The sequence below is a fragment of the Halichoerus grypus genome, chromosome 1 (assembly GCF_964656455.1).
Source record: "Halichoerus grypus chromosome 1, mHalGry1.hap1.1, whole genome shotgun sequence".
Lineage (NCBI taxonomy): Eukaryota > Metazoa > Chordata > Mammalia > Carnivora > Phocidae > Halichoerus > Halichoerus grypus.
Window position 1 is genome coordinate 66,444,779 of NC_135712.1, and position 27,859 is coordinate 66,472,637.

General features: G+C 39.7%; 1 protein-coding gene across 1 annotated transcript; it reads left to right on the forward strand.

The window, feature by feature from the left end:
* The first annotated feature begins 231 nt into the window (after positions 1-231).
* FAM162A (family with sequence similarity 162 member A) lies at positions 232-27,724 on the forward strand. Its single transcript, XM_036093691.2, has 5 exons — positions 232-409; positions 18,786-18,908; positions 21,169-21,277; positions 24,940-25,048; positions 27,451-27,724. The coding sequence occupies exons 1-5, from the start codon at positions 376-378 to the stop codon at positions 27,541-27,543; spliced, it is 468 nt and encodes a 155-aa protein (XP_035949584.1). The 5' UTR covers positions 232-375; the 3' UTR covers positions 27,544-27,724.
* Positions 27,725-27,859: the final 135 nt, after the last annotated feature.

Here is a 27,859-nt window from a genome sequence, read left to right on the forward strand (position 1 = left end):
AAAAGTCCTACAGTGAGCACATTTCTATTTTAAAAGGTACTTTCTTAGACGCAGGGAATGACTGCAAAGACCCGTGACACCCAGCTCCCACAAAAACATTCTTAAAAACGCGTCCAGGCATTGTGCGGGGCTGAACCGGGCTCACCGCCCGTATAGTCTGCACGTCACGCACGTCCCACACGCTCCGCGCGTCATGCAGGCCCCGCCCACACGCCCCGCGCAACACGCACGACCCGCTCGGTCCGCCTTCAAGTAGCCCTAGTCCTGCCTGCCTGCGCCGTCCGCCTCTTTCCTATTGCGGGCGTTTGGTAACATAGAGTGCTCCCGCGCTGTCACCGCCCGGGAGGCGCTGTCGGGTCAGCGGAGTAGGCAGCCATGGGGAGCCTGCGCGGCCTGCGCCAGGCGGCGGGTGAGACGCGGGCCGGGTTCGGGGAGGTTGGGAAGCCAGCTTGGCTGCTGGAGATTGAGGAATCCTGCAGCTTCCCCAAATCTGGTAGTTGCTCGGTTTCATCGCGCACTCTTAAGTGGCTCGTAGTCCTACCCCGATAATGGGAAAGAGCAAAGGCTGAGCGAGCAACTGCTAAGCAGGTAGTGGGGGTTGGCCCAGAGTGACCATCGCGTCTGGCCCTCCATCCACCCAGCTCCCACCAACTTAACGAGCCCTTGCTCCCCGATCCTTATCAACCCACCCCCATCCCCAGTAGCCTCTGAACTCAGTTCTTAATGCACCTGCCATCCCTAGAACTTCCCCGTTGTCTGATTGATTCAGCTTTTCACCCTAACCTCTCCCGTCCGTAGCTCTCCTTGAGTCTTGAGTCTCCCCAGCCCCCAGCCATCTCAAGAGTTTATCCCGGCTCTCAGAGAAAACCTTTAGTCTAGGGTTTCCTACCCACTTAGTGTCTGATTAGGAAAGGGATTTAAGGGCTTACAGAATAATAGTAATTGTTTTCCTAAAATGGGGGATACATTTCTTTTAAGCAATTCTACGATTAAGTGCTTTGAATTTTTTGGAGGAAAGTGTTACGTAGAATCTGCAGTTTATATTTCTAGTAGACATTTGTGTAATGGGTATTTGGAGTCAAAACTTAATTTGTCTTCGTCTTCTTGGGGAACCAACAGAGCTTAGTAGGGGCTGAGAAATCAAAATGCCGCTTGGCTTTTTTCTAGGCACCAGGGCAAATCACTTTTGATCACCTTTATGAGCTTTGATAAGGTGTAATGACTGATCTTTTATTCCTTGGTAGCAAATTATTAAAGAGTTGTTTATTTCAAATTTTAAAGGAAGAATCGCCCCAAACTTGCCTGTTGAAATAATGTAAATGTGCATTGCAAATGTAAATGAAGTAATGTAAGAAAAAGTTATCTTTTATATTCTTATTTTGTGTTCCAATGGAGAATGGACTGGAAAACATGTCTCAAACAAAAGAATATTATATACTTCCTTTAAAATAAACATTCCCTCCACTAAAAAAGATTGATTTCATTGATTTGTTCAGCTTTGTTGGACTAATTTACCTAAAGTCTTTTGTGTACATCCTTTTGACCTGTTAGCTGTTACAAGGTAAGTGAAAGAATCATTGCTCTGGAAAAAGCTAAAATAGACTGACTGAAAGGGACTTTGACTACATAGGAACTAAGACCCTAGGGTTTTAAGTAGTTTATCTTCCTGTCTTGAAAACATATTTATGCATTATAAAGATTCCAAAGCCTCTTTACAGACTTTTGATATTTAAGAACCTCACTATTGACCACTCAATCAAAACAAAATTCCTTGAGCATTTTAAGAACAATTTATTTTATTCCAGATAGATCCACTAAGAATGTTACATGACGAACTCTTTCCAAAGGACCTTCTTTGAATGTTTGATGTTTTGTGAGCAACTCTAAGCAATTTGCCCTTTCACCCACTTGTGTCTATTTTAAAGCTTAATACTTTGACATATGTTATTTTACTTGATTGATTTCTTATAGTACCCTTCCTAGGTAAGTCTTATCATCCATTCTCCAATGTACAAGTGAGTAAACATAGGTCAGATGGTTAAATGACTTGTTTAAGATTTAGCCATAAAATGTTAGAGCCAGGAAATGAGTGAGTGCCTTCTAGTTCAGGAACTTGTGCCCTTTGTTTCATTCAAGATGCTTATTCAGGATATGTGTGTACTGTGTTTGTCATGGTTAATTGAGTTTGATGTGAAATGGAAGAGTCATGAAATGCAGATATACTTGTGAAATGGAAGCACACATTTATGTGCAAATGGATTTTCAAGTAAGAAGACTGATTTATCAGGCAACCTTAACCAAAGGAATCGCAGATCAAATAGAAACCAGTCTAGGCATGCTTCATTTATCCAGAATATTATTTGGAATAGGATACTCTAGGTGAGTGAAATTTCAAATAGCCAAAGCTTAATCCTTTAAACGATGGACCTTTTTTGAATTATTTCTGTTGGAAATCTTTGCTGTACTTTCTTAGCAAACAGAATGTAGGTTTTTAAATTTATCATTTTGCAGATGTAGCTGGAGATATAGGTCAAAGTTGTTAACTTGTGGTTCTTGGACCCCTTCACAGATGAGTGGTCCTGTGAACCTCTGAAATTTTATTCATATTTTTATGTTTTGGGAAGAGAGGATCTATAGCTTGCAACCATTCCTTAGAGCAATCTGTGCTCCTTAAGTTAAAAGGCACTGATAGAGTGATTTGGAACTAAATGGCTACTGACCCATACTCCTGTGAGTTCCATGAGGGTAAAGACTGAATTGTTTTTACTAAATCCTTAGCACTTATCAGTGTCCAGCTCACAGAGAGGCAGTAGATATTCTTTGGAATAATTATTATTTTTTTAAAGATTTTATTTATGGGGCACCTGGGTGGCTCAGTCAGTTGAGCGTCTGCCTTCAGCTCAGGTCATGATCCCAAGGTCCTGGGATGGAGCCCTGCATCGGGCTCCCTGCTCAGCGGAGAGCCTGCTTCTCCCTCTCCCTCTGCCTGCTGCTCTGCCTACTTGTGCTCTCTAACTCTCTGTCAAAAAAATAAAAACCTTAAAAAAGATTTTATTTATGAGAGAGAGTGAGCGAGCACGAGCAGGAACAGTTATTACTTTCTACAGAGTAATTAAGTCAAAAGAATAGAATGGCTTTACAGGAATGTTTCTTCACACCTTCAGAAAAATTTTGTTGTCCTAAACTTTGCTGACTTACCAACAGATTTTAAAATGATTTTATTATTATATTATACCAATACAGTGGACCATGGACAGCATCCTTGTCAGTTTAACTGACATTCCACAACATTAGAATCAAGAGATAAGGTAGAAGTCATGTAGTCTAGCCCCCTAATTTTATAGATGAGGAAACTTAAGGCCTCAGAGGGGAATTGACTTGACCTCAGAAGAGTCCTACGTACAAAGCTGGGACATAACCAGTATCTCCTGGCTCCCATTCTGATTTTCTTTCCCCTACATTCTGCTCCTTCATTGTCATTTCTGTTTGTTTTTGCTAACCAACCCTAAATGAGTACATGCCCATTTTTCCTGCTCCTTGGCTTTGCTTATCACTCCCTCCAGGGCTTGTCAACAGGTCTTTATTGAGCACACACTGTGTGCCCTGTACAGGATGAAAGCTCTAAAGTGTGTGGACTCCCACTTTCCCTAGGGCTGGAGTTTGTTGCAGTGAACGAATATACCTATATAATACATCTGGAGAGCTTATGCAAGACAGTATATATTAAGTTCTGGATTGCAGAACAGATTTTAAGTGCTGCCGTGGTGCTATGGAGCCAGTTCCTATTGGCTTTGTGCACATCTTTTCCCAATTAGTCACGTTACATTGGTAGCTTAAAATCTGCCATGCTGAGGGTTATTGAAAAACACTACAAATCAGGGCTTTTCCTCACTGATCTCCTCCCAAGACCCAACATACCACTGGCTTTAACAAAGGAATCAAAGTGTAGGTTAAAATTACTGAAGGCTTCGTTGCAACAGAAGGTCTGGGAGAGAGGAGCAAAAGTAGGGGCAGTAATGGGTCTGGAGAGGATGTGGAAGGAGGAAGATTACCTTGGATTTCAGTCAGGAAGTAATAGATACGGTGTGGCCTTTTGAGGGTTTTGGACCACTTGAATTTGGGCAAAAAGGAAGCCTTCCAGCAGAAGTCATTAAAGAAGCATTTTTGGAAAATTAACATGGTTGCTACCTACAACACGAATAGCTACGACCCGTGAAGATATTACAGAAATCCATGTGTGAGGTGATGATGGCAATGCCAAAAAAAGAATATATCTAGGAAGTGTTTTTGAAGAAATCGGTGTGGCTCCGTGAGACCTAGGGTGATTAAAGGAAGACTGAAGTTTTTGAGGTGGAGGGCTGAAGGAGTGTTGCCCTGTTGTCTGAAATAAGAAAGGTAAGAAGGGATACTGCTGTGGCAGAGAGGGTCCACGCATTATTGAGTGGTCGGTGGCATTGAGTTATAGGCGAATGTGGGACCTCTCAGTCAAAGACCAGGGGACAAAGGGGATTCCTCCCTGAGGCAGATGAATGTGGGATAGAGGCAAAGACTGAATCTTGCAGGCCTGACATAGTGTAAGTAATAGGAAGTGGCAAAGAGGACATTAAAGATGTAGATCATAGGGGTGCCTGGGTGGCTCAGTTGGTTAAGTGACTGCCTTCGGCTCAGGTCATGATCCTGGAGTCCCGGGATCGAGTCCCGCATCGGGCTCCCTGCTCAGCAGGGAGTCTGCTTCTCCCTCTCATGCTCTATCTCTATCATTCTCTCTCTCTCTCAATAAATAAATAAAAATCTTTAAAAAAAAAAAAAGATGTAGATCATAGAGGTCAGACATGAAGGGAGAGAATGTGGCAGTGTAACGTTAGGAGAGACAGAGGCCTTGCCAGAGGCTGAGATGAGTAGAGTCAAATGGCTTCAAAGATGAGAAGAGTAGAATCAAATGAGCTAATGATGAGAGTTAAAAAACATAGTCATGGGACTAGAAAGAGATCACTAATGTTAGAGCAATTTTAGTAAAATGAGTGGGGGAAGAAACATTATAGTAAAATGTGTGGGAAGTGAGGCCAAGGTAGCAAGTTAAATACATGCCACTTATTCAGTCATTTGAACTACAAAAGGAAGGAGATTAGTATTTTATAGGAACTGTTGAGAACAAGTGATTGTTCTGTCAAAGATAGCGTACCCTCAGTGTCACTGTGGTATAATGAGACAAGAATTCTCATCATCTACAGGTAGAAGTATAAATCGGTTCTGCCTTTCTAGAAAACAATTGTTCTATTCTTAAAAAGGCTCATATTTTTTAACCCTGCACTACCAGGATTCTATATAAGAAAATAATCAGAAATGCCATCAAAGATTTATGTAGAAAACTGTTCATTTGTAATAGTGAAATTTGGAAACATCCAGTTAAGGGAATGATTGAATTCAGGTTATATCCATATGTTGGATGTTGTATAGCCATCAAAAGTATTTTTTAATTAATATCTTGGAAAAGTATTTGGACATAAGCAAGATGTAGTATTACTCGATTATGAAAAATGTGTATGTTATATATAAGCATAGGAAAAAGTCTGGGAAAGATACACCAAGTTGTTATCTATCCCTGGATGATGTGATTATAGGTGTTTTTATTTTTCTTCATACTTTTTTCTAAGCTTCTGAATTTTCTGTAATGAGCAAGTGTTACTTGTATAATTTAAAGTTTATTTAAGAGCAGGGAGACATTTGGCAGGAAAGGGGCTGAGGGAAGGATCTAGAGGTGGTGAGCTAAGTTTGGTACAACATCCCTCAGTAAGAGGGATCACGGAACAGTTCACTAGTTTAGAGTGCAGGAAGGCCTAGTGTTCTTACAAGGCTGCAGGGAAGGATGAGAAAACAGATGGAGAAGTAGGGAATCAGTTTCTGTCAAAAAGCAGATTTAGGTCAACAGCTAAGGCCAAGAGAGTTTCAAATAACCACTATTGGGAATGGGCTGGAGTGTTGATGGGAGGGGGAAAAAAAATCACCAAGAAATGGCCCATCTCACTGAAGTGTGGCCACCAGATACATAGAATTGCAAGACTTTTTCCAGAGTTTCCTCCCCACTTAAAAAACTGGCCAGGTACCAAAGGTCTATTTATAAATCTATTTTTTTGAACTCTAAAATTTTTTCCCATAGAAGCAATGTTACAAATGGTGATTAGGGTTCTAGCCAGCCCACAAAAGTTCATAATGTCAATCTTGCCATTTTTCTTCCCCCAGTATTTTTCACATCTGTTAGATCCTCTCCATTAGGACCTATAGCTGTCTTATTTCCTTTAAGGAACCCACTTGAACCACAGCGTTGTGACACCACCTAAAAGGAGGTTTCCATATTTATGTCTTGCAACTCCTGCTCCCTTTACCCCTACTCGTCCCTCGCCCTGGCCCATCCTGCATTCTGCACTCAGATTTACTTTATGAAATAACCCTTGTTATTGTTTTTTTCCTGCTTAAAACTGCTCTGCCTGTTTGCCAGATCCTTTTGGGAGTTTGGCAGACAAAAGGACTTTCACTGTGGGGGAAGCATGGATAGGCACAGTACCCAGAGCCAGAATGAGTTAGGCCAATGTCTTAACTTATTCCAAGCCCTAGAACATCAGCATGGACCTCATTAAGAACGCAGTTAGGTTTCTGAGCCTTGGGAGCCTGGCAGGCAGATTTGGAAATCTCTGTTGCAAACAAGAGCTGGGCAAATCACAGTGTGAAGCCAAAATATTCCATCCTTTTCAGAATAATTGCAGATAGGAGAAATCAAGGCTGATCATTGGAAAAACTCAGAGTAAATTAATATCTCAGGTTCATTCGTTTGTTTTCTAGTGGCCGGCCTTTAGAGTAGCCCAGCTTTGCTTATAGTGTGGTTTCTCTAATTTAAATGAGTTCTGAGTAGGAATAAGATCTCTCACTTCTCTAAGCGAGATAATTACCCTAACTTAGTCATTCTTCCTTCTAGGTCTGCTGAGCAGCTACAAACATTTGACATACAATTTCATCATAATGATATAAAATATAGTATCGATTAAAGGGTGTATGTGTATGAGCTTTGCAGTTGTCAGGATAAGCATACATTTAGTTTTGTCCTCCTGAGACTTAAAATTGATTTGATTCTCAAAACAAACTTTGAATGTTCCTTCCTCAGACTTGCCCTTTCCTATCACAGCAAACCTTTTAGGACTAGCAATATCCTATTTAAATTCTAGGAGGATTAAATAGGCATGTGTGGGCTAACATGAGAACTGGCTAAGTATTGAGATTAAAAAATCTTTCCATAGGACATGGAAAGGGAACATTGTTCCCCAGAAACAAGCTGCTTCTCCCAGCCAGGGTCACAGTGGCGCCCAGCCTTCTTTAACAGTAGGAAAAGAGAAGGTGGTTGGGCAAACAGTCTTATAGCAGTGCAGTAGGATCAGCCTGGTGGGCTCTGATCATTCATTGTGAGCTAATCAGACAGTGGTCTTTTAACCGTGAGGGTTAGTCAGCTGCTGTGGAGGATGGAGGAGGGATGTGAAATACAGCCTTTTCCAAAGGGGAAGAGGAGGTCAGGCAACTGTAGAACAATTCACAGTGCATGTCATTAAGTACTGAGTAGTGTATGGGTCTGCATACTCTCGTAAAATCTGAAAGTTGCGCATACAACTCTACAGAGATTCCAAACTTTCGATGTAATGAGTTATATGTTATTGATATGCAGAAGTTAGAAATAAAGCAGAGCTTCTTTTCAGTAAATTAGTTGTTGAAAAGAGGGATTTTGAACTCTGCCAGAGACCAGTATTAAGCTCTGGAGGTGCCCTGGTCATCCAGGTAACCTGTGCTCCAACAGGGACTCTAGCTGATCGTGTTGATTCTCAAACATGGCAGCACATTAGAATCACTTAGAGAATTTTAAAAAATATTTATGCCAGAGTCCTGCTCCCAGACACTGGGATTTAATTGGATGGCCTTGTGCATTTTTTAAAGCTACTTTGGTGATTCCTATATGCAAAATTTGAAATTCACTTTTCTAGAACACTCCTTCTTAAACTTTAGTACGCATAAGCATCACTTAGAGGGCTTATTAAAACATTTTTCTAGGCCACACTCCAGGTTTGGGGTGGGGTCGAGAATTTGTATTTCTATGAAGCTCCCAGCTGAGGCTGAGTAAATAGTACTGTTCTAGACTTCAGAATATGTGTTATTGGTTTCCATGTGTCTGGCGCATAATAAGTACTCATCAACTGTTGAATGAATGTGGGTATCTATTTGCTTCTCGAAATTTAATGTTCATATGAATCATTTGGATATCTTATTAAAGGGTGTATGAGCTTTGCAATTGTCAGGATAAATAATCAGATCAGCTCCTATGTACCTTTAGCTTTGTCGTCCTGAGATTTACAATTGATCTGATTCTCAAAACAAAAATAAAAATGCAGACTCAGATTCTGTAGGTCTGAGGTGGGAGCCAGGAATCTGCATTTCTAACATGCTCCCAGGCGATGTCAACCACATTTGAGAATAGCAAGGTGTGACAAGATACATACCAACATGTATAATTTTCTCATCTCATTTCCACCAATGTCCATTAGTCAGTTGACCTTCATTTTTGTCTACCCTGAATTGGGCACATTTCCTACTATACCCCATTCCTTTCTTTTTCTGTCTCGTTCCAAAAGCATATTGGAGTGCAAGTGAGAGAATGACATTTTTATAGAGATAACATCAAATTATTGCTAATTTTAAAAAGAATAAATGTCAAGTAATTATAAAATATTTATAAAACATGTATAAAGTAAAAGCAAGATATAATTAATATCCAAGTACTCATTTTAAAAAATATTTTTATTTTGGAATAATTTTAATTTACAGAAAAATTGCAAAGATAGTACAAGAGTTCTGTGTACCTCTCACCCGTTTGCCCCTAATGTTAACATCTTGTATAACTATAGTATATTTGTCAGAACTAAAAAATTAACATTGGTATATTACTGTCAGCTAAAGGACAGACTTTATTTGGGTCTCACCAGTTATTCTACTGATGTCCCATTTTCTGTTCCAGGATGCCACATCCCATTTAGTTGTCATGTCTCTTTAGCTCTTCTGATCTGTGACAGTTTCACATCCTTTGATTTTCAAAATCTTGATAGTTTTGAAGAATACGAGTCAGATATTTTGTAGAATGTCTCTCAGTTTGGGTTTGTTTGATGTTTTCTCATGATGAGACTAGAGTTATGGGTTTGAGGACAGAATAACTAGCACAGAGGTCAAGTGTCCTTCTTTCGGTACACGATATCCACATGATGTATGACTGGTGATTTTAACCTTGGTCAGTTTGTTTCTTCCTTGTAAAGTTACTGTTTTTCTCTTCCCATACTCTGTTCTTTGGAAACAAGTCGCTAAGTCCAACTCACACTTTCCCACAAGGGGAAAGGAATCCAGGAGGGAAGAGTATCTGCATGTATTTGGGATTTTTCCCAAATGGGGAGATTTGTCCCTTCTCCCTCATTTATATATTCAGTTATCATTTATATCAATATGGATTATAACCTTAAGTTATAATCTATTACTGTGTTATTTTGTTGCTCAAATTATTCCAGGTTAGGCCGTATCAGATCACCTCCTATGTCCCTTTGCATGCCCCTATCTGAAAACATCCTTGTGTTTTTTGAATACTTCCTTTCTGGCCCTACAGGGTATTCTAGACTCATCTTGTATTCTCTCTGCTTCAGCCTAGAATCAGCCATTTTTCTCCAAGGAGCCCTAGTTCCTTTTATTAGATAATGGTATTTGGAAATCAAGATCTAGGCACTGAGTGTGCTTGTTCCTACTGAAGTGTCACTGATTCCAGGTCCTTCCGCTGGGTAGAGCTAGGAAATACATGTATGTATACTAACCCATGTGTACACACATACTTAGGATTATGTCTATATCTTATGTCTATCATCTCTCCATATACATACATACGTACAAATAACATATAACAAATAAATATGTTTATTTATATACATTAATAAACAGCTATGTAAAGCTAAAGGAGTTCATACTGAATTCTCTGACTGATCCAGCACCACGTTCATTCTAGCCTTCTATCCTTGCTTTTGGAACTTCTTTCTCTGGGCTCTCATTATCTATCACTTATTTACTTATTTGTTCAGTCCTAGCCTACTTGTAGTTTCCGGATTGTTAACCCATGCTTCTATAAGAAACAAATTTGCCAACTAGAGTACAGTGTTTATGTATAATTCTTTCTGTCTTTAGTCTTACAGTTTCCAGTCAAAATGATGTTTTCCAAAGTTACTTAGGTCAGCTTTTTCCCCACCTTGAAGGTTGTGAGGTTAGGTCATGTTATACATTTCTAATACAGTTTGATACATTTGTCACAGTCTGCATTCCATTCTGGATTCTCCCAACATCCCGCTTGATATTTTAAAATTTGCATATATTAAAGGTCTTTGTGATGGACAGTTTTATGGGTTTTGACAAATGCCATGATTTTATTTTTAAGCAAATCATTAGCGCCTTCATAGTTAGCAACATACTTAAAACACACTTGGCCACTGATCTTCACACAGGTTATAAAACACTAAATTAGTTCATCTAAAAACCTCTTTCTCTCTTGGGGCGCCTGGGTGGCTCAGTTGGTTAAGTGACTGCCTTCGGCTCAGGTCATGATCCTGGAGTCCCGGGATCGAGTCCCGCATCGGGCTCCCTGCTTGGCAGGGAGTCTGCTTCTCCCTCTGACCCTCCCCCCTCTCATGTTCTGTCTCTCATTCTCTCTCTCTCTCAAATAAATAAATAAAATCTTTAAAAAAAAAATAAAAATAAAAACCTCTTTCTCCCACAGCATTCATTGAACCTTCATTTATCATGTCTCAGCTCACATCATTGATGATTCTCTCCAGGAGTGTCTTGAAAGATTCTGAGAAAAAAAGGCATCTCCACCTCTCTGCACTGTCCATCATGAGGTTGGAAAGGCTTTTTATGGAAAGGAAGGGACAACAAGGCAAAAGCCAGTACTTGAACCAGCCTCATCCCATCTGACCTACTACAGCCTCCAGCTTCTAGTAAAACCTCTAAGGTACTGGTTTTCAAATTGTGAGCCCCCAGAACAACAGTAACAGCATCACCTGGGAAATTGTTAGAAAGGAGAATTCTCAGGCTCCACCCATGCTCACTGAATCAAAAACTCTGGAACTGGGTTCCAGTAATCTATTAAAAAAAAAAAAAGATAGTAGGAAGGGAAAAATGAAGGGGGGGAAATCGGAGGGGGAGACGAACCATGAGAGACTATGGACTCTGAGAAACAAACTGGGGGTTCTAGAGGGGTGGGGGGATGGGTTAGCCTGGTGATGTAAGTATTAAAGAGGGCATGTATTGCATGGAGCACTGGGTGTTATATGCAAACAATGAATCATGGAACACTACATCAAAAACTAATGATATAATGATGTAATGAATGGTGATTAACATAACATCATAAAATAAAAAAAATTTATATTCAAAATGGTAAAAAAAAAAAAAAGTCCTCTGGGTGATTCTGATGCACACTAAAGTTTGAGAACCTCTGCTCTAGGTTAACCAGCCATTCATCAGTCCCATCTGTAGAGGCAGCAGTGAGGATTCATCTTGACTTCCTGCTAGGGCCGGGGGGATCCAGAACTGTCAGCCAGGGGCAAGCTGCAAGTGCAGCCAAAGGGTTAAAGGGCTGTTTTTCTTTTGGTTGGTTGGTTTGTTTTTAATTGTGATTCACCAGAGGATGGAAAATTTCTGACTTGGATGTCTGTAGGGCAATATATGTTATCTCTTTGAGACAGAAGAGGAAGTCTTAATGATACTAAAACTTTTATATGCTTTTTTTTTTGTAACTGCAAAATAACTGAAATCACAAGTATTTAACAATTTTCTTTAGTGATTTCAGTTTTTTAAAATTTTTTACATTTGTTATTTCTAATGTAATGTAAAACAATCTAATCTAATGTAAAAACAATATGATCATATTTGCATGTTTTAATTAACATTTATACTTTAGGGAGGTAAAAATGATTGGCATCCAGTATGAGGTTGTAGTAAGAAAAATGTTGGGAGATATTTTCTGATCTAGGTAAACCTCTCATGCCTTCAAGTCCCTAATTTCACCTCCACCCCAGACACTTCTCTGACTTCAGATCTTACTCCCCTTACTCTGTTCCAACCACACTGGCCTCCTCTTTGTGGTTCCTAGAACCACTGTAGGGCCTTTGCATGTAACAGTTGTTTCTGTTTAGAATATCCTGCCAACAGATATCTGCGTAGCTAGCTCCCTCACTTCCTTCGAAAGTGGCATTCTCAAAGAGAACTCACCCTACTAGTCTACCTAAAATCTCCTACACACACCCCATTCCTAGCACACAAACACTTCACTTCATGTCATGTTCCCAGTGTTCATTTTTTCTCTTTGTTTTCAGTGTTCATTTACTATCTGTGTGTGTGTGAGTGTGTGTGTGTGTGCGCATGCTCGCATATGTATATATACTTTGTTTCCAGTAGAATGTAAGTTTTACTAGCATAGATTTTTATGTTTTATATATTGTCTAGAACAATGCCTGACACACAGTAGGTACTCAGTTATTATTTGTTGAGTGAATATCTCCAAACATGTATTTATGTGACTGGTAATAATTAGGGGTACATGATAGCATTTTTGCCTTATCATTATTACCCAAACTGAGCTGAGAGGCACCCTGTTTTTTCTTCTCCTGAATTGCCTGTGTTCTAATTAAGAGGGATGGGGAAAGGCAATACCTAAGAAAATAATTACAGATTCTTTTTGCTTCCTGTGGACCTTGTAGCTCACTGCCAGTTAACCTTGCTCCTTTCTGTCTCAGTGCCTGCAAGAAGGGAATGGGGCAGGCTGGTGTGAGATGGGGCCTTGTAGGTCACAATAAATAAGGGGTTCCCTGGGGAAGATGAAAAAGTCCTAGAGATGGATGGTGGTGATGGTGATACAACAGTGTGTATATACTTAATGCCACAGAACTGTACACTTAAAAATGGCAAATTTTATGTTACGTATATTTTACCACGATTAAAAAAAAACCCAAACACAGTGGTTCTGAAAGTGTAGTTTCAAATCATTAGTAGCAGCTTCACCTAGGAACTTGTTAGAAATGCAGATTCCCAGCCTCCACCCCAGCACTGTTGATTCTGAAAGTAGAGGTAGGAGTCCGCAGTGCTTTGTGTTAACAAGCCACTCAGGTGGTTCTGACACACACTGATGTTTGAGAATCACAGCATTACAGCATTTTGTTTTAATCCCTAGAGCTATGAAAAACTATTGTAAAGTTTTATAGAATATCTTCATGCCCTAGTAACTGCATAAAGTTGCCTTGGTGAGAAATTCTGACCACTTTAGGGGTAAAATTGAAAAGTGCTATGGAAATGTTTTGAAAATTACTAGTTTAAGTAGCGCTTCAAAAAACAAACTTAAGATTTAGAGGGCCTGCTGTGTTTCAAGCGTCTTACCAAATGCTCTCACATTTGTTTTTCCACTTAACCCTCAAATCAGTCCTGGTGCAGTAAATACTACATTATCCACATTTAAAATGAGAAAAGGAGCGGAGATGGATTACACGGTGATTGATCTACTTTCCTCCTGGTGCACACTTACTACCACTAGGTGGCAGTGGTGGGGTGGTTACCCAGACCTGGGCAAGGCCTTCTGGGATTACAGACAGAAAATGAAATAAATGTGGCCCCTTATGAAAGAAATCAGAGGGCAAATAACCATAATCTTTATATAAACAGGTTCCAATTTCTGGTATGTAAGAGGATCTCTGAAAATCCACTCCTGTATAAAAGCAATGAGGGGCACCTAGGTGGCTCAGTGGGTTAAGCATCTGACTCTTGATCTCAGCTCAGGTCATGATCTCAGGGTTGTGGGATGGAGCCCTGCATCGGCTCAGTGCCTAGTGCGGAGTCTGCTTCTCCCTCTCCCTCTGCTCCTCCCCTGCTCACACACACTCTCTCTCTCTCAAATAAGTAAAATCTTAAAAAAAATAAAAGCAATGAAAACACTGTGAAAAATTCTTAAAATCAATTTTTTCAGAACTAGTAAATAACCAGAGGCTTGTGACAATCTGAGTAGCATTTATCCAAGAAAAATGACTTAAACATGGTAAGAACAGCAAGCTTTATAATAGCTTTAACAGTTTTCTATCTCCTGTCAGCTTCACAGTAGCCTTGAAAATGAATAGCCTCTCAATGAAAACCTGCAGTTCTAGCAGGCACTGAAGAGAATGGATTTGGAGCTCCCTAAAATCCCCAGCCCCCAAGAATTGTTACAATTAGCTTGTCTGGCACTTCCCTGGAAACTCCCACTCACTGGGCTTGCCTGGTTTTCACCTGACTCAGCTAATTCATTGGGAACAGCTTCTCCCGACGCACCCCAGAGCACGCTGCAACAGGCACATGAAGCCCTTTGGCAAAGGCTGGCAAACTTGCTGGTGGAAAGCATCGAAGGACGTCCCTGTCCAATGGTTAGGTAACCACTAAGCTAATACAACATAGATAGAATACAAGGGACTATAGATTAATGGAATAGAATTGAGAGTCCAGAAATAAACCCTCACATTTATGGTCAATTGATTTTCTATATTGTGCCAAAACAATTCAACAGGGGGAAGAATTGTTTTTTCAACCAATGGTGCTAGGAAAACTGGATATCCACCTGCAGAAAAATGGAGGTGGATCCTTTCCACACATAATATACCAATATTAGCTCAAAATTGATCAGACCTAAATGTTAAAACTAAAACAATAACATTCTTAGAAGATAACATAGAAGCTTTTGTGACCTTGTATATGACACCAAAAGCTCAAGCAACAAAAGAAAAAAAAAATGGATAAGTTGGGCCTCATCAAAATTTGAAACATATTTCTGGGATGGTGAAAATCTTTTGGAATTAGATGGTAGTGGTCAGTACACAACTTTGTGAATAAGCTAAAAACCACTGAATTATACACTTTAAAAGGATGAATTTGGGGCACCTGGGTGGCTGAGTCGGTTAAGCATCCAACTCTTGTTTTTGGCTTGGGTCATGATCTTAGGGTCACGGGGAGTCCACTTTAGATTCTCTGCCTCTCCCTCTGTCCTTCCCCCCCAAAATAAATAAATCTTTTAAAAAAAAAAATAACTTTTATGATACGGAGTTATGTATGTGTCAGTAAGTGTTATTTTAAAAATCTTTACACAAATATAAACATATGCCCATATAAAGTCTATAGAAGGGGGTGCCTGGGTGGCTCAGTCGTTAAGCATCTGCCTTCAGCTCAGGTCATGATCCCAGGGTCCTGGGATCGAGCCCCGCATCGGGCTCCATGCTCAGCGGGAAGCCTGCTTCTCCCTCTCCCACTTCCCCCTGCTTGTGTTCCCTCTCTCGCGGTCTCTCTCTGTCTGTCAAATAAATAAATAAAATCTTAAAAAAATAAAATAAAATATAAAGTCTATAGTAGTATCTTTTAAATTGTTACATTTAAATTTTTTTAACAGCAAGAGAAAAAAAGTGAAGAAATCATGTTTCTCACCAGCTTTGGGAAGTCCACCTCTAACCATATTTTACTCCTATTCCCTCTTTTGCCTCCCCTTATTGCTCCAACTCGGAAGCTACAAAGATATCCAAGTTGAAGTTTGGAACTGCAAAGGTACAGACTATTTGTCTACTAACAAATAGATTTTAAAAACTACTTGAACTTTCCTGTGAGCTTTTACCCACATAGCTGTGAGAGCACATTCTTCTTGCATTAAAGGCAAGTCTTGGGCATTCCTTTTTTGGTTACACAGAGCATTAGGCAGTGCCAGGACACTAATCAGATTTATCACTGGTGCCTTTCCAGCTTTCTTTTCTGTTCCATTGTACTTCATAGCGCTCCCCTTTTTCCATGTTCTAGGACTGTAGGACGCTTCTGATTCTGAATCCTACACCAGCCTTGGTCTCTCTCTTGTACCATGACTCCCATACTCAGAATCACCCCCCCTTTCCTCTCACCCTCATCAAAACTATTTCTGGCTGTCTCTGCTTTGACTTCTGATTAATTATGACTGATTTAAAAATTTCATGCTAAGGCTGAAGGTAAAAGTGGCTAACTGAAACTAAGTTTTTTTTAAAACATTTATTTTTATTTTAGAGAGCATGAGCAGGAGGGGCAGAGAGAGAGGAAGAGAGAATCTCAAGCAGACTCCAAGCTGAGTGAAGAGCCCAATGCAAGCAGGGCTCAGTCTCACGACCCTGAGCCAAAACCAAGAGTTGGACGCTTAACCGACTGTGCCCCCTAGGCGCCCCCTGAAACTAAGTTCTTAAGCATACATTTGTTTTAAGAATGAATGCATTTCCTAGTTTTGTTCACTGAGAAGGCATGGAAACAATGACAAACTCAGTAACAATGAGTCTTCCTAAGGCATCTCTAAAAATACTTCTTCTTTAAAGGAACCAGAGCATACTAAAGGAATGTCTGATTCCAAATCAGGGGCAGAAAGCATTCAAAATGAATCTGTAATATCATGTCAGAAAGTGAGGAGGCTATCAATGATCACTGAGCACATGTTGAAAGTACTCAGGAGCCAACATAGAAGGGTCCCTAATGACTAAAAATGAGACTGAGTATCAAAAAGAAAAATGACTGAAATGGGCTGGGGTACATGTGTTAAAATGCAAGAGTTCTTTATGTTATTTCTATTCATTTTTTAAAAAGATTTATCCACTTATCTGAGAGAAAGAGTGTGCATGTATAAGAGTGGGGAGGGGCAAAAGGAGAGAATCTTTAAGCAGACCTTCTGCTGAGCGTGGAGTTGGACATGGGGCTCAATCCCACAACTCATGAGATCATGACCTGAGCCATAACCAAGAGTTGGACCCTCAACCAACTGAGCCACCCAGGTGCCCCCGCCCCGTGTTATTTTTAAACAAAAGATCACCTGTGGAGGCTGCAAGGAAAGCAATCCATTAATTTGAAAACTGGCAAAGGGAAAGAACCAAGCATTTATTCCACATTTCTTGTGGACTTTTACCTTAGGATAATCAAATAGTTAATGTAGAATAAGACCATTTTACAACCCATATTGAAATAATAGATCTAGGTAACATCATCAATGTCTGCTAAAAACATTAAATGAAAGGTTGAGGGAGGTCTTTATAAGGTATGAGTCAGACTGATACAGTAGGATCAGTATAGTAGGATACAGTAGGAAGTACACAGCACCACCTGTGCATGTGCTTGCTAAAAATTCTAACCTAAATCTGATGAAGCCTCAAAAATCTGTTTATAAGAAAAAGAACTTAGAAGAATATGTTAAACAACACCAAGGGGATACCATCCCCAAAATCCCAAATGAGGGAAATTCTGTAGAACTAATGACCTAGCTTCTTCAACAAATAACAAGAAAGGAAGGGGAGATCTCTACAGGACACATCAACCATATTCAGTGTGCCCCTATTTTGAATAAACCAACTATTAAATTATATGCCCATTGGGGAAATTTATTTGATCATAATATGCTAATATCAAGGATATAATATTTTTTAATTAAGCTAATGGTATTCTGGATAATGATTTTGAGAAGTTGCTGTTTTGAGATGCATACTGAAGTATTTATAGATGAACTAAATAGGATGTTTGGGATTTGCTTTAAAATGATTCAGTAGGAGGTCACCTGGGTGGTTCAGTCAGTTGAGTATCCAGCTCTTGATTTTGGCTCAGGTCATGATCTCAGGGTTGTGAGATTGAGTCCTATGTTGGGCTGTGCGCTCAGCACAGAGTCTACTTGAAGATTCTCTCTTCCTCTCCCTCTGCCCCTTTCCCAACTCTCTCACTTTCTCTGTCTCTCTCAAAAATAAATAAATCTTTAAAAATAAAAAAATAATTCAGTAGGGAGTTGGGGGGGGTGTTCAGATGAAACCATATTTATTGGCTTAGTTGTTGACACTGGGTGGTGAGTACAATGGAGATTTATAATACTGATCCCTATGTGTACTTAGAATTTAGATTTTTAAAATTATATATATAATACAGTTTTATACATCTTTAAATATATAATTTAAAAATTTTACACAATTCATGATTACATCTAAATTTGATTTCCAGTTGGAGAATTATGGCTTCAGTGGAAGAAGGCTTTCTTGAACCTCTTGCTGGCCATTGCAGCCTACCCAGAATTTACCAGAGTAGTATTGACAACTTGGCATCCTGGTTTATCACTTGTGGGAGGTTCTAATCTTTACCTAAACTGCCCAGTGCTATAGTATGTAATATTTCCACCAGAACCATTGTTATGACAAGATACATGTGAGAAGTACTTTTATAAAACTTACAGCTGATAAAATGTTTATAGTATAAATTTTTTTCTTTTTCTTTTTAATATTTTATTTATTTATTTGACAGAGAGAGAGAGAGAGAGACAGTGAGAGAGGGAACACAAGCAGGGGGAGTAGGAGAGGGAGAAACAGACTCTCCGCCCAGCAGGGAGCCCAATGTGGGACCCGATCGCGGGACTCCAGGATCATGACCTGAGCCAAAGGCAGACGCTTAACGACTGAGCCACCCAGGCGCCCCTATAGTATAAATTTCTAACTTATAATATAAACATGTATATTTTAAAATAGGACCAAGTATCATATTTTAAATACGTGTGTCTTACATAGAGTAGTATATTCACTTTTTAAATGAGTTAATTTTTATAAATGAAATATATACTCTGTAGGCATTTTTTATTTTGAGACAACATTAGATTTTCTTTCTCTGAAACATTTTTCTGTCTTTTCTAGGAAGTTATTTTAGGTTATATGAAAGAGGTGCTTCCTCATCTCTAAGACTTAGCAGAAACTCCGACTTGAAGAGAATAAATGGATATTGTGCCAAACCACAAGAAAGTCCAAAAGCTCCACCCTGTAAGTTTTTATTCATTTTTCCAGTTATAGACTAAGCAGTTCCCAAAGAGTGAAACAACTTGGAATCAAAAGAACCTAAAAGACAGGTTGTCCCAGGGGTTCCTATGTTCTACCCTATCTTATAGTTCATGCCTCCCAAATTGTACTTATATTGGCTCATATGAAGCAATGCTTTCTTCATTTTCCTCATCTGTCATTTTTATCTCTTGTTTCCAGGATTAGATTGGAGCTTTTTGTTGGAGAATAGAGGCATCAAACTCAAACCCTTGTCACTGTCCACTGTGGAAACAAGGAGTATAATATATAAACTGTAGGGTCCCATGAGCTATTTGCTTCTTACTTCTTCATGGGAGTATACTAGGGTCAGGCAGGTCTTGGTAAATAGAAAAGAACTATCCTCAAAGAATATTTATCAAGAGCTTAAAAATGTTTATACCCTTCAACCTGGTATTTCATTTCTGGGGATCTAGCCTCAGGAATAATCCCTATATGTAGAAAAAAGCTCTGAGTGTAAAGATGTTCCCATATTTTATATGTAATAGGAAAATGAGAACTAATCTAAATGTCAGATAATCTGGGAATGATTAATCAGGTATGTTAGATCTACTTGATGGGATTGTGCAGCTGTTGGAAATGGTGCTTGTAAATACCATGTATTGGCATGGAAAATGTCATAATGTCAGTGAACAAAGCAGGATACAGAAGTTTATATCGTGTGTAAGCATAGCATGATACACATATAAATATATAAATTTATATAAATACACATATAAATCCCCATACTTACGGGGATAAGACTTAGGAAACACTACCAAAATAGAAATACAATGATTATGCTATGACAGGAGCATTAGGGATAGTTTTTATCTTCTTTTTTTACATCTATACTTTCCAAATTGTCTTTAATGTACTTAAAATGAAAACAACAAAAAAATAACAACTATAGAGCTATGCCAAGTGCTGGAAGGGTTAAAAGATAAAACTACAGCAATGCTATTTCTGTACTTCTAAACCTCTTTTCTCACCATCAGTTTTTTATGGATTTTTTTCCTAGTGACTTTCCAGTTCCTTTTGCTGTTGCATTCTGAATAAGTGAAAAGAACAGCACAAGCAAAGGTGTGGAGGTGGGAATGAGTATGTCGTGTAGGCAGCAGTGAAGGAGATGATCTGTCTGCAAGAGATGTAGGCAGTACATGGAAGTTGGATGAGATTATCTCCAGGGTCCTTTCTAACCCTAACATTCTGTGATTCCCTAACTTTTTCTGCTCCTTTAGTGACTTCTCCTTTTTTTGAAAGACTTTCTCTTCCAGTCTGCTGTTGTGTGCCTTTCTTATTCGTCTGCCTCTTTGGCCACTCCATTTTCCTCTGCTGCACCTTTCTCCTGTCTCCTCTCTTGGGTCTTTATCACCTTCACTGGCTCTCCCTTTGCACCAATGATTATCTCAACTTTGACTTCATTAATGAAACCTATTCAGATGGCATAAATTCAGACTCGATACTATATAAAATGCCATTCATGCCTTTTCTTTTCCTAACTGGTTCTTTTCACAGTCTCCTTATCTTGGTTAACAGTACTGCTGTTGTCTTACTCCTTCAAGTTTGAGGTTCTTCTTTGATTCCTTCCTTGTCTTAATTTAATCAGCCTCCAAATCCTTTCACTCATCTTCAGATGGACTTTTTTGTCTCTGTTCTCACCGTTACAACTCCAGTTCAGACCATACCACCTTTCTTGCATTACAACCTCCCATTTGAACTTGTTGCCCACTCTGTCCTATCCTTCCTTTCTCTCTTCCATCTATTATGCAGATTAATCTTCTAAAACATTAACTTCTTCCTTGCTTCAAAGTGTACAGTGATTCCCAAATCAGGTTTAAAAAGCTTAGCCTGGCATTCAGGGTCTTTTGTAATCTTATTTTACCTTATAACCTTTTTCTTTTTCTACTGAAGTCAAATAAGCTTCTCATTGTTCCCTTCTTAGTTCTTCTTAACCTTTATATCTTTGTTTAACATGGTGTTCTTTCAACTTTCAATGGCTAGGAAATAATACTTTTATTTTACCTCAGTCTCTACAGAATTTTGGAACCTCGTTTGAGAAATGAAGCATCCTAAGAAATTCCATTCAAATAAAGCTCTAATTAGCTTGAGGTTTCTCAATGTTTCTGTTTCATGAATAGCTAAAGAGCATAAATAGCATGTTTTTAATTGCTAAATTTGAGAGTTATAAGCTCAAATAAGGAATCTTGTCTTGTTTTTCTCATAGACACTTACAGCCACAGAGTGCCATTACACAAACCTACACACTGGGAGAGGAAGATCCTGGTATGGTCAGGTCGCTTCAAAAAGGAAGATGAAATCCCAGAGACTGTCTCGTGAGTACTAAACATAGGGGTTATAAGCAGCTTTTTCTTTCTCACTGATTTCAAAGGCAAAACAGTTCCTCTGAGTCTGACTATTTAAAAACTTTCAACCAAATTTTAGAATAGTTTTCACTTCTCAAAATGTTTCCTCTTTGGCAAGTACTTGCAGTAAAAACAGTGCTGGAAAATCTTGTATCTTATCATTGATATGTTATGTTGTGCCTAGTGGAGACCTGTCAGGTACTCTGAAGTCAACTGATTGATTTCCTCTCCGAGCTACAGAAATGTGACTAAGCAGTGATATTCACTGTTCTTAGCTTATTTTTAATCTGGGTATATCAGTTAGGTACCATTGACAATAAATAATAGTTATATTCTACAAAACCCACTAAAGTATTCAACAATAGGCATAAAAGTATTTAAGAGCAACATATTCTCTTTCTGGGATCCCAAAAAGCATGCTGCCTGTCCCTGTCACCAACTTCCTTAAACCCAGCCCTAGCTCGGATCTTGGGACTTTTTCAGAGTCTGTGGATAAGTATGGATTCCTCTAACCCAGGGTTTCTCAACCCCAGTGCTATCAACATTTTGGGCCAGATAATTCTTTGTTGGTGGGAGCTGTTGTGTACATGGTAGGATGTTTAGCAGCACCCTTGCTTGGCCTTTTCATCCCCCAGATGCCAGTAACACTCAGTGTAATAGGTCTCCAGACATTGCCAAATGTCCCCAGGGGGGACAAAAAACAAAAACAAAAAAACCCTGATTGAAGACCACTGCTCCAGCCTGATGTTAAAGACCCTGATTGATTTGCATCTTGGCCAAGAGAGATGCTGAGAAGCAGGTGCAATCTCCCCTGTGGGGCGTCATCCTTTTCAGAGACAGGGACTTGGGACAAAGCTCCTAGACATTCCCTTCTGGTGAGAAACTGTTCCTGGACTTTCTGGCTTCTGGTTTCAAGGCATGATTTTAAACGATCTGAGTTCATTCAGGGTATCTTTTCCCAGGAAGAGAAGTGTGATTTGCTTTTTTGTTTACAAGGGCTTTAACAGCCATTCTGCCTCTGCCTATCAAATTAAATAGCACATTATTTTCACTAAAATTATTTCAGCAGGAAAGCCCCGGTCCTTCTTAGCTAAAGTGACAGTGTACTCTCCTGGAAAACAAAAGCAAGCTGGAAATAACAATGATATTAAGTTCCTTTTTTTTTTTTTTGAGATTTTATTTATTCATTTGAGACCGAGAGATAGGGAGCACGAGCACGGGAAGACGCAGAGCGAGAGGGAGAAGCAGACTTCCCGCTGAGCAGAGAGCATGACGTGGGGCTCGATCCCAGGACCCTGGGATCATGACTTGAGCCGAAGGCAGACGCTTAACCGCCTGAGCCACCCAGGCGCCCCTGATAATAAGTTCTTGCGTGTGTCTTAATTTCTTCCTGAATATTCCAGGAGAAAACAAGCTGCTGCATACCCATGGTCCTAATAGGTGCTATATAGATTTTACCATGGAACACCTTCCTCAGTCTGCCTTGGGGGGTGGTTCCAAGATCCCCCTCAAGCCCAAATTACTACCGAGTCACCCTAGAATGTTCTGCTCTGAGCCTGGACAAGTGTTCATCCATATGCTGGTAGTTCTGAACAGGCACTGCTTAACTTGTCCATTCTGATTGCTTCCTATAGCATGGAGGGCAACCTCATGACCTTATTTAAATGCATTTTACTTTTTTAATGTAAAATACTTTTAATGTATAATAATACATTATATATATATAATTTTTTTAAATTTTAATATATAAAAAAAATTTTTTTTTAAGAGAGAGAGAGCACTGGCACAAGAGCGGGGTGGAGGAGGGGCAGCGGGAGAGAGAGAATCCCAAGCAGGCTCCACGTTCAGTGAGGAGCCCGACGTGGGGCTCGATCCCACGACCCTGAGATCATGACCTGAGCCAAAATCAAGAGTTGGATGCTTAACTGAATGAGCCACTCAGGGGCCCCAAAATGTAGAATACTTCTAATGAAAAGTAAAATATATTACTTTTCAGGAGTATCACAGCACTTTAATTGGACATGCCAGTTCACATAAAATATTGTCAACATGGGTAGTTAGTTTATGGTTGGTGGGCTCTCAGATGCTCTTAATAGAGCAATTCACTGTTCTTAGCAATTGTCCCTGGCTCCTCTCACCACCCTGCAGGCCCAGCTTCAGTGCCTGGAGAACTCCGTTTACATTGCTGCCTCACTGGGTCCCAGCTCTTATATCACAATGTCTATGCTTTCAGGCTTCTCCTACCACCTGCAATGCCTAGACCCTGTGCCTCCTTCCAAGCATTTTTATTATTTATTTATTTTTTTTAAAGATTTTATTTATTTATTTGACAGAGAGATAGAGAGAGAACACAAGTAGGCAGAGGGAGAGGGAGAAGCAGGCTCCCCGCAGAGCAGGGAGCCCGATGCGGGACTCGATCCCAGGACCCTGGGATCATGACCTGAGCGGAGGGCAGCCGCTTAACCGACTGAGCCACCCAGGCGCCCCCAAGCATTTTTAAAGTACTTTTTTCCTCCTGATTTCAAAAGTAATGTGTGTTAAAAATCTGGGGAAAAAAAGAAAGGAAACACGGTAGTTAGCACTTTCATCCCATCATCTAGAGATAATCACTTCCTATTTACACCCCTACTGACTAGGCCAGTGCTGCGTCAAGGGTCCACTTGGACTCTTCGTGCCTTGCCCTGAGGATGTACTAGACTCACGTAACAGAACCACAGCTCACTGCCTACATACAGAATCACAAAGGTGGAGTGGCCTTCTCTTTAGACTCTTCCTTGGTAGGCCTCTTAGCTTTCACACAGAATGATAATCCAGTCCTCAATTTTCTGTTAAGGCACCTGGGTCTGCATTCAGTGGACAGGTTCAAAGAAGTACTTGCCAAAGAGCACAGTCTCAAGTTCACTGTCATGCAGTTTCAGCAAAACATTAGTTAAAAGGTAAACATTAAGGGAGCATTGCTTAAAGGATCTTTCTGCTGTTTCAGATAGTCTCTGGAATCTATTCCTGGTTCTAAATCTAAGTATTAGATTTAGATTATTAAATCTATTCCTGGTTTAAGGCAGAGAGCAAAAACTTGGGTATAAAGAGCATATTGTTTAACTTTCTCCCACATTTGTTTTCTGAATTGTGATTTGTGTTGAAATACACGAAACTCATGAAGCTCATTGGAGTATCTGTTGTCAGGATATTGTTAGACAATCACTGGATCATATAACATCTTCTTAAGAACCCCAGGAAGAAACAGCTCCTATTTTCACTTTTAGCATTGGCTACTGATGTGAAACTTGAAAGCCAAAATTGGGGACCACCATAGCAAGCATAGATTAATATGCTTTGCCTTTTTTCCCCCTTTGTTCCTGGATCCACTTTCTGTCTTCACGCTTTCTTCTCTTTTTCTTACTTTTAAGTTTGTGCTATCTTACTGGATGTTATTAGTAAGTTTAAAGTGAGTTGTGAAAATGCCTCATCTTCCCCAAAATCCTACAAGATTTCCAGGCCCCCATCTTTTTTTTTTTTTTTCTATTTGTGGTACCACTCCACTTCTGATTTGTGGTACACAGAGTTTTATTTCCTACTGGCCACTTCAGAAAGAGAAAAGTTAACTTTCTCTCATAATCTCATTGTGTTACTAGGTTTGAGATGCTTGATGCTGCAAAGAACAAGATCCGGGTGAAGGTCAGCTACGCAATGATTGCCCTGACAGTGGCAGGATGCTTCTGGATGGTTATTGAGGGCAAGAAGGTGAGCATGGACTGCCTCTCTGTCTCTGTTTTCTACAAAGGATCTAAAGGAAATTAGGGGTTCACCCTCATATTTATTCTCTTGAGAAGAGGGGGCTACTTTCTACATGAGAAATGATAAGAAACAAAATGAGACACAGCAGGGACAAACCTGGGATGTCATGCCTGGGCATAAATAGCAAATCCTAATTTTGGCAAGGTAAAGGACTAAATTAGTTTTGCATAAAGTAAAAAAAATCGTTTAGTTATCACAGATGTCATAAATAATGTGAAGCCAGAAAAATGTCCCTGGTGTATTTAATGACGACACCGGCATGTCTGTAAAGCACTTCCAGTACATGGGCATATCTATCCACGCTCCAGCTGCCTTAGCCCTGGTAAGCATTCTAGTCACTGTTCTGGATTTGAAGCTCAGCCACACTGGGCCATATGTGTAAGGACAATAGCTCCTAAACAAGCACAGAGGCAGTTAAGGCCAGAAATATTTGTTTTAACCTACATCATTATTAATAGCTTATCATTAATTGAATACTCAGTGTCTTCTAGGCACTTGGCTTTTCTTTCATTTGAACCTCACAATAGCATGACAAAACAGGTACTATTATTAGGACCTCATTTATAGATGAGGAAACATGGCTTAGAAAGCTCTGCTACTTTGCCCAAGGTCACACATCTCCTAAATGGCAGAGCCAGAGTTTGAACCTAGACCTAATTGAGGTGATAGTGAAATTGCTCCCACTTACTAAGGGCCCATTATATAGCAGGCACTGTTAAACTCACCACAATACCCTGAGAACCTAAGCAGTAGGTTCTCTTATTATCCATACTTTATAAAAGAGGAACCTGAAGCTTAGAGATACTAAATCATTTTCCCAAAGTCACATACCTAGTAAGTGGCAGGATAAAAATTTAGAGCCAAGTTTGCAAGTTCCCAAACTCATATAATACTATCTTGTGATTAAAATATAGAGTTTTTTTAATATGCAGCAGCACCGGTCAAACACTTATTTTAATACCATGTCTAATTTTATATATCACAGCTTCCATGTACAAAGAGATGTCTTGTATCTATTATCAGATATTAAAAAGGTTCTTCTACCAACTCAGCAGTAACTGACTTCCCTTATCCCCAGTGAGTGCAGAGTAAAAGGAAATGAACTTCTGGCTCTCTTCAGACTTCTGGAGTGGAAAATACTGACCATTTAGACTGACCTTATGGGAGCATGAAGGACAAGTGTGCAGGACTGAGTGAAGTTCTTTTGACATCTCTGTTCTACCCCACTTCAGATTTTCTTCTGGTTTCCTCTTTGACTTCTCATGCTTAGTTCTCAGATTGAAACCTACAGAAGCATGTGGACAGGACATAGGGGCTTCTAGAATTCCAAGAAGTCTGCATTGCTTTTGTATACTTGATTATACTAAGCTGAGTCTAAATACTCTAGAAACAAGTTACCCCTTGGGATTTCTTCTAGCCTCATCTAAGGGTATACACCATGTACTTCAAGAGAGTTTCTCTCCTTTATATGCCAGAAAACCATCTCATTTGTTTTACGTGGAACTATCGATTTCTTACAAGTTGGTAAATGCTACTAGAATGAAGAACTTTTAGACTTACTGCTATTTGGAAGAGAAAATTAGCCATCATATTTTGTCCTCACCATCAACTTACCATTCCCGTTCTCCTCTCCCTTCCCATACCTAATTCGTTACATGTGAAATTACACAGATATAAGAAAATCCCTCCTTATATATAGGGTGCTAGTTTATTTGGTATAGAACTTTTGAAACTGGTCTGCTTATATAAGCTTCACAGGCATGTAGCAGGTCACATGGAGGGAAACAAGGGAAGAGGATGGTTGTCTCTCCCCCACTGCTGTTTGCTGTCAAAGGATGGAGTAGTGGGATAGATACTGCTGAGAGTCATCAATCACAGTATTTGGTAAAGTCTGGGATCCCCAAAGGTGAATATTTTTGGTAAAAGAGGAGTAAGGAGTTAGAAGGGTATGAAAGTATACAAATGAGTTGGGGAAGGAAAAATGGTAGCAACAAAGAAAAGGAAAAGGAAAAAAAGGATAGAAATGGAAACAAAAAGGTATTCAATACTAAAGAGAGGAAAAGGGAAAAGATAAGGGAAGAAGCTAGATTTGAAGAAACAGGCCAGAAAGAAAGAGAAGGTAGAGGGTGTGGCATTTCTCTTGTGCGTGACTGGATGGGCTACTGTAGGACTGTGAAGTTTTAGAGGAAGCAGAAGGCACACGGAGGGGGCTTCTGGGCTCAGTGTGCCCATGGCAGAGCACTCTGGGCCTGCGCTGCCCTAGTTAATCAGCTGACATCAGTGTAGGGTAATGACATTCTTCCCAAACCCGCATAAATAATCACTTGTTCAAATTTGTTTCACTTTAGGCTGTCAAAAGAAACGAGTCTTTAACAAGGCTGAACTTAGAAAAAAAAGCTCGCCTGAGAGAAGAAGCAGCTCTGAAAGCCAAAACAGAGTAGCAGAGGTATCCGTGTTGGCTGGATTTTGAAATTGCAGGAATAATGTTGCAGCAATTAGCCTGTATTAAAAAGAATACAGTATGAGGATCCATTTCATGAAAGTGTGGTTTGCACAGACTTATAATTTCCCCCATTTCTGATATAATGGGACAAATAAATTTCCTTAAATGGCTTGTCTATATTTTTGTGGCTTGGATCCAGGTTAAATGCAGCCTTTCAGCTTTTTGGAGAAAATGAATGAAAAATGGGGCAACTTATTTAAACTTTAATATTAACTCTTCTTTAGAGAGTCAGAAACCATATCTTATTTTAATTT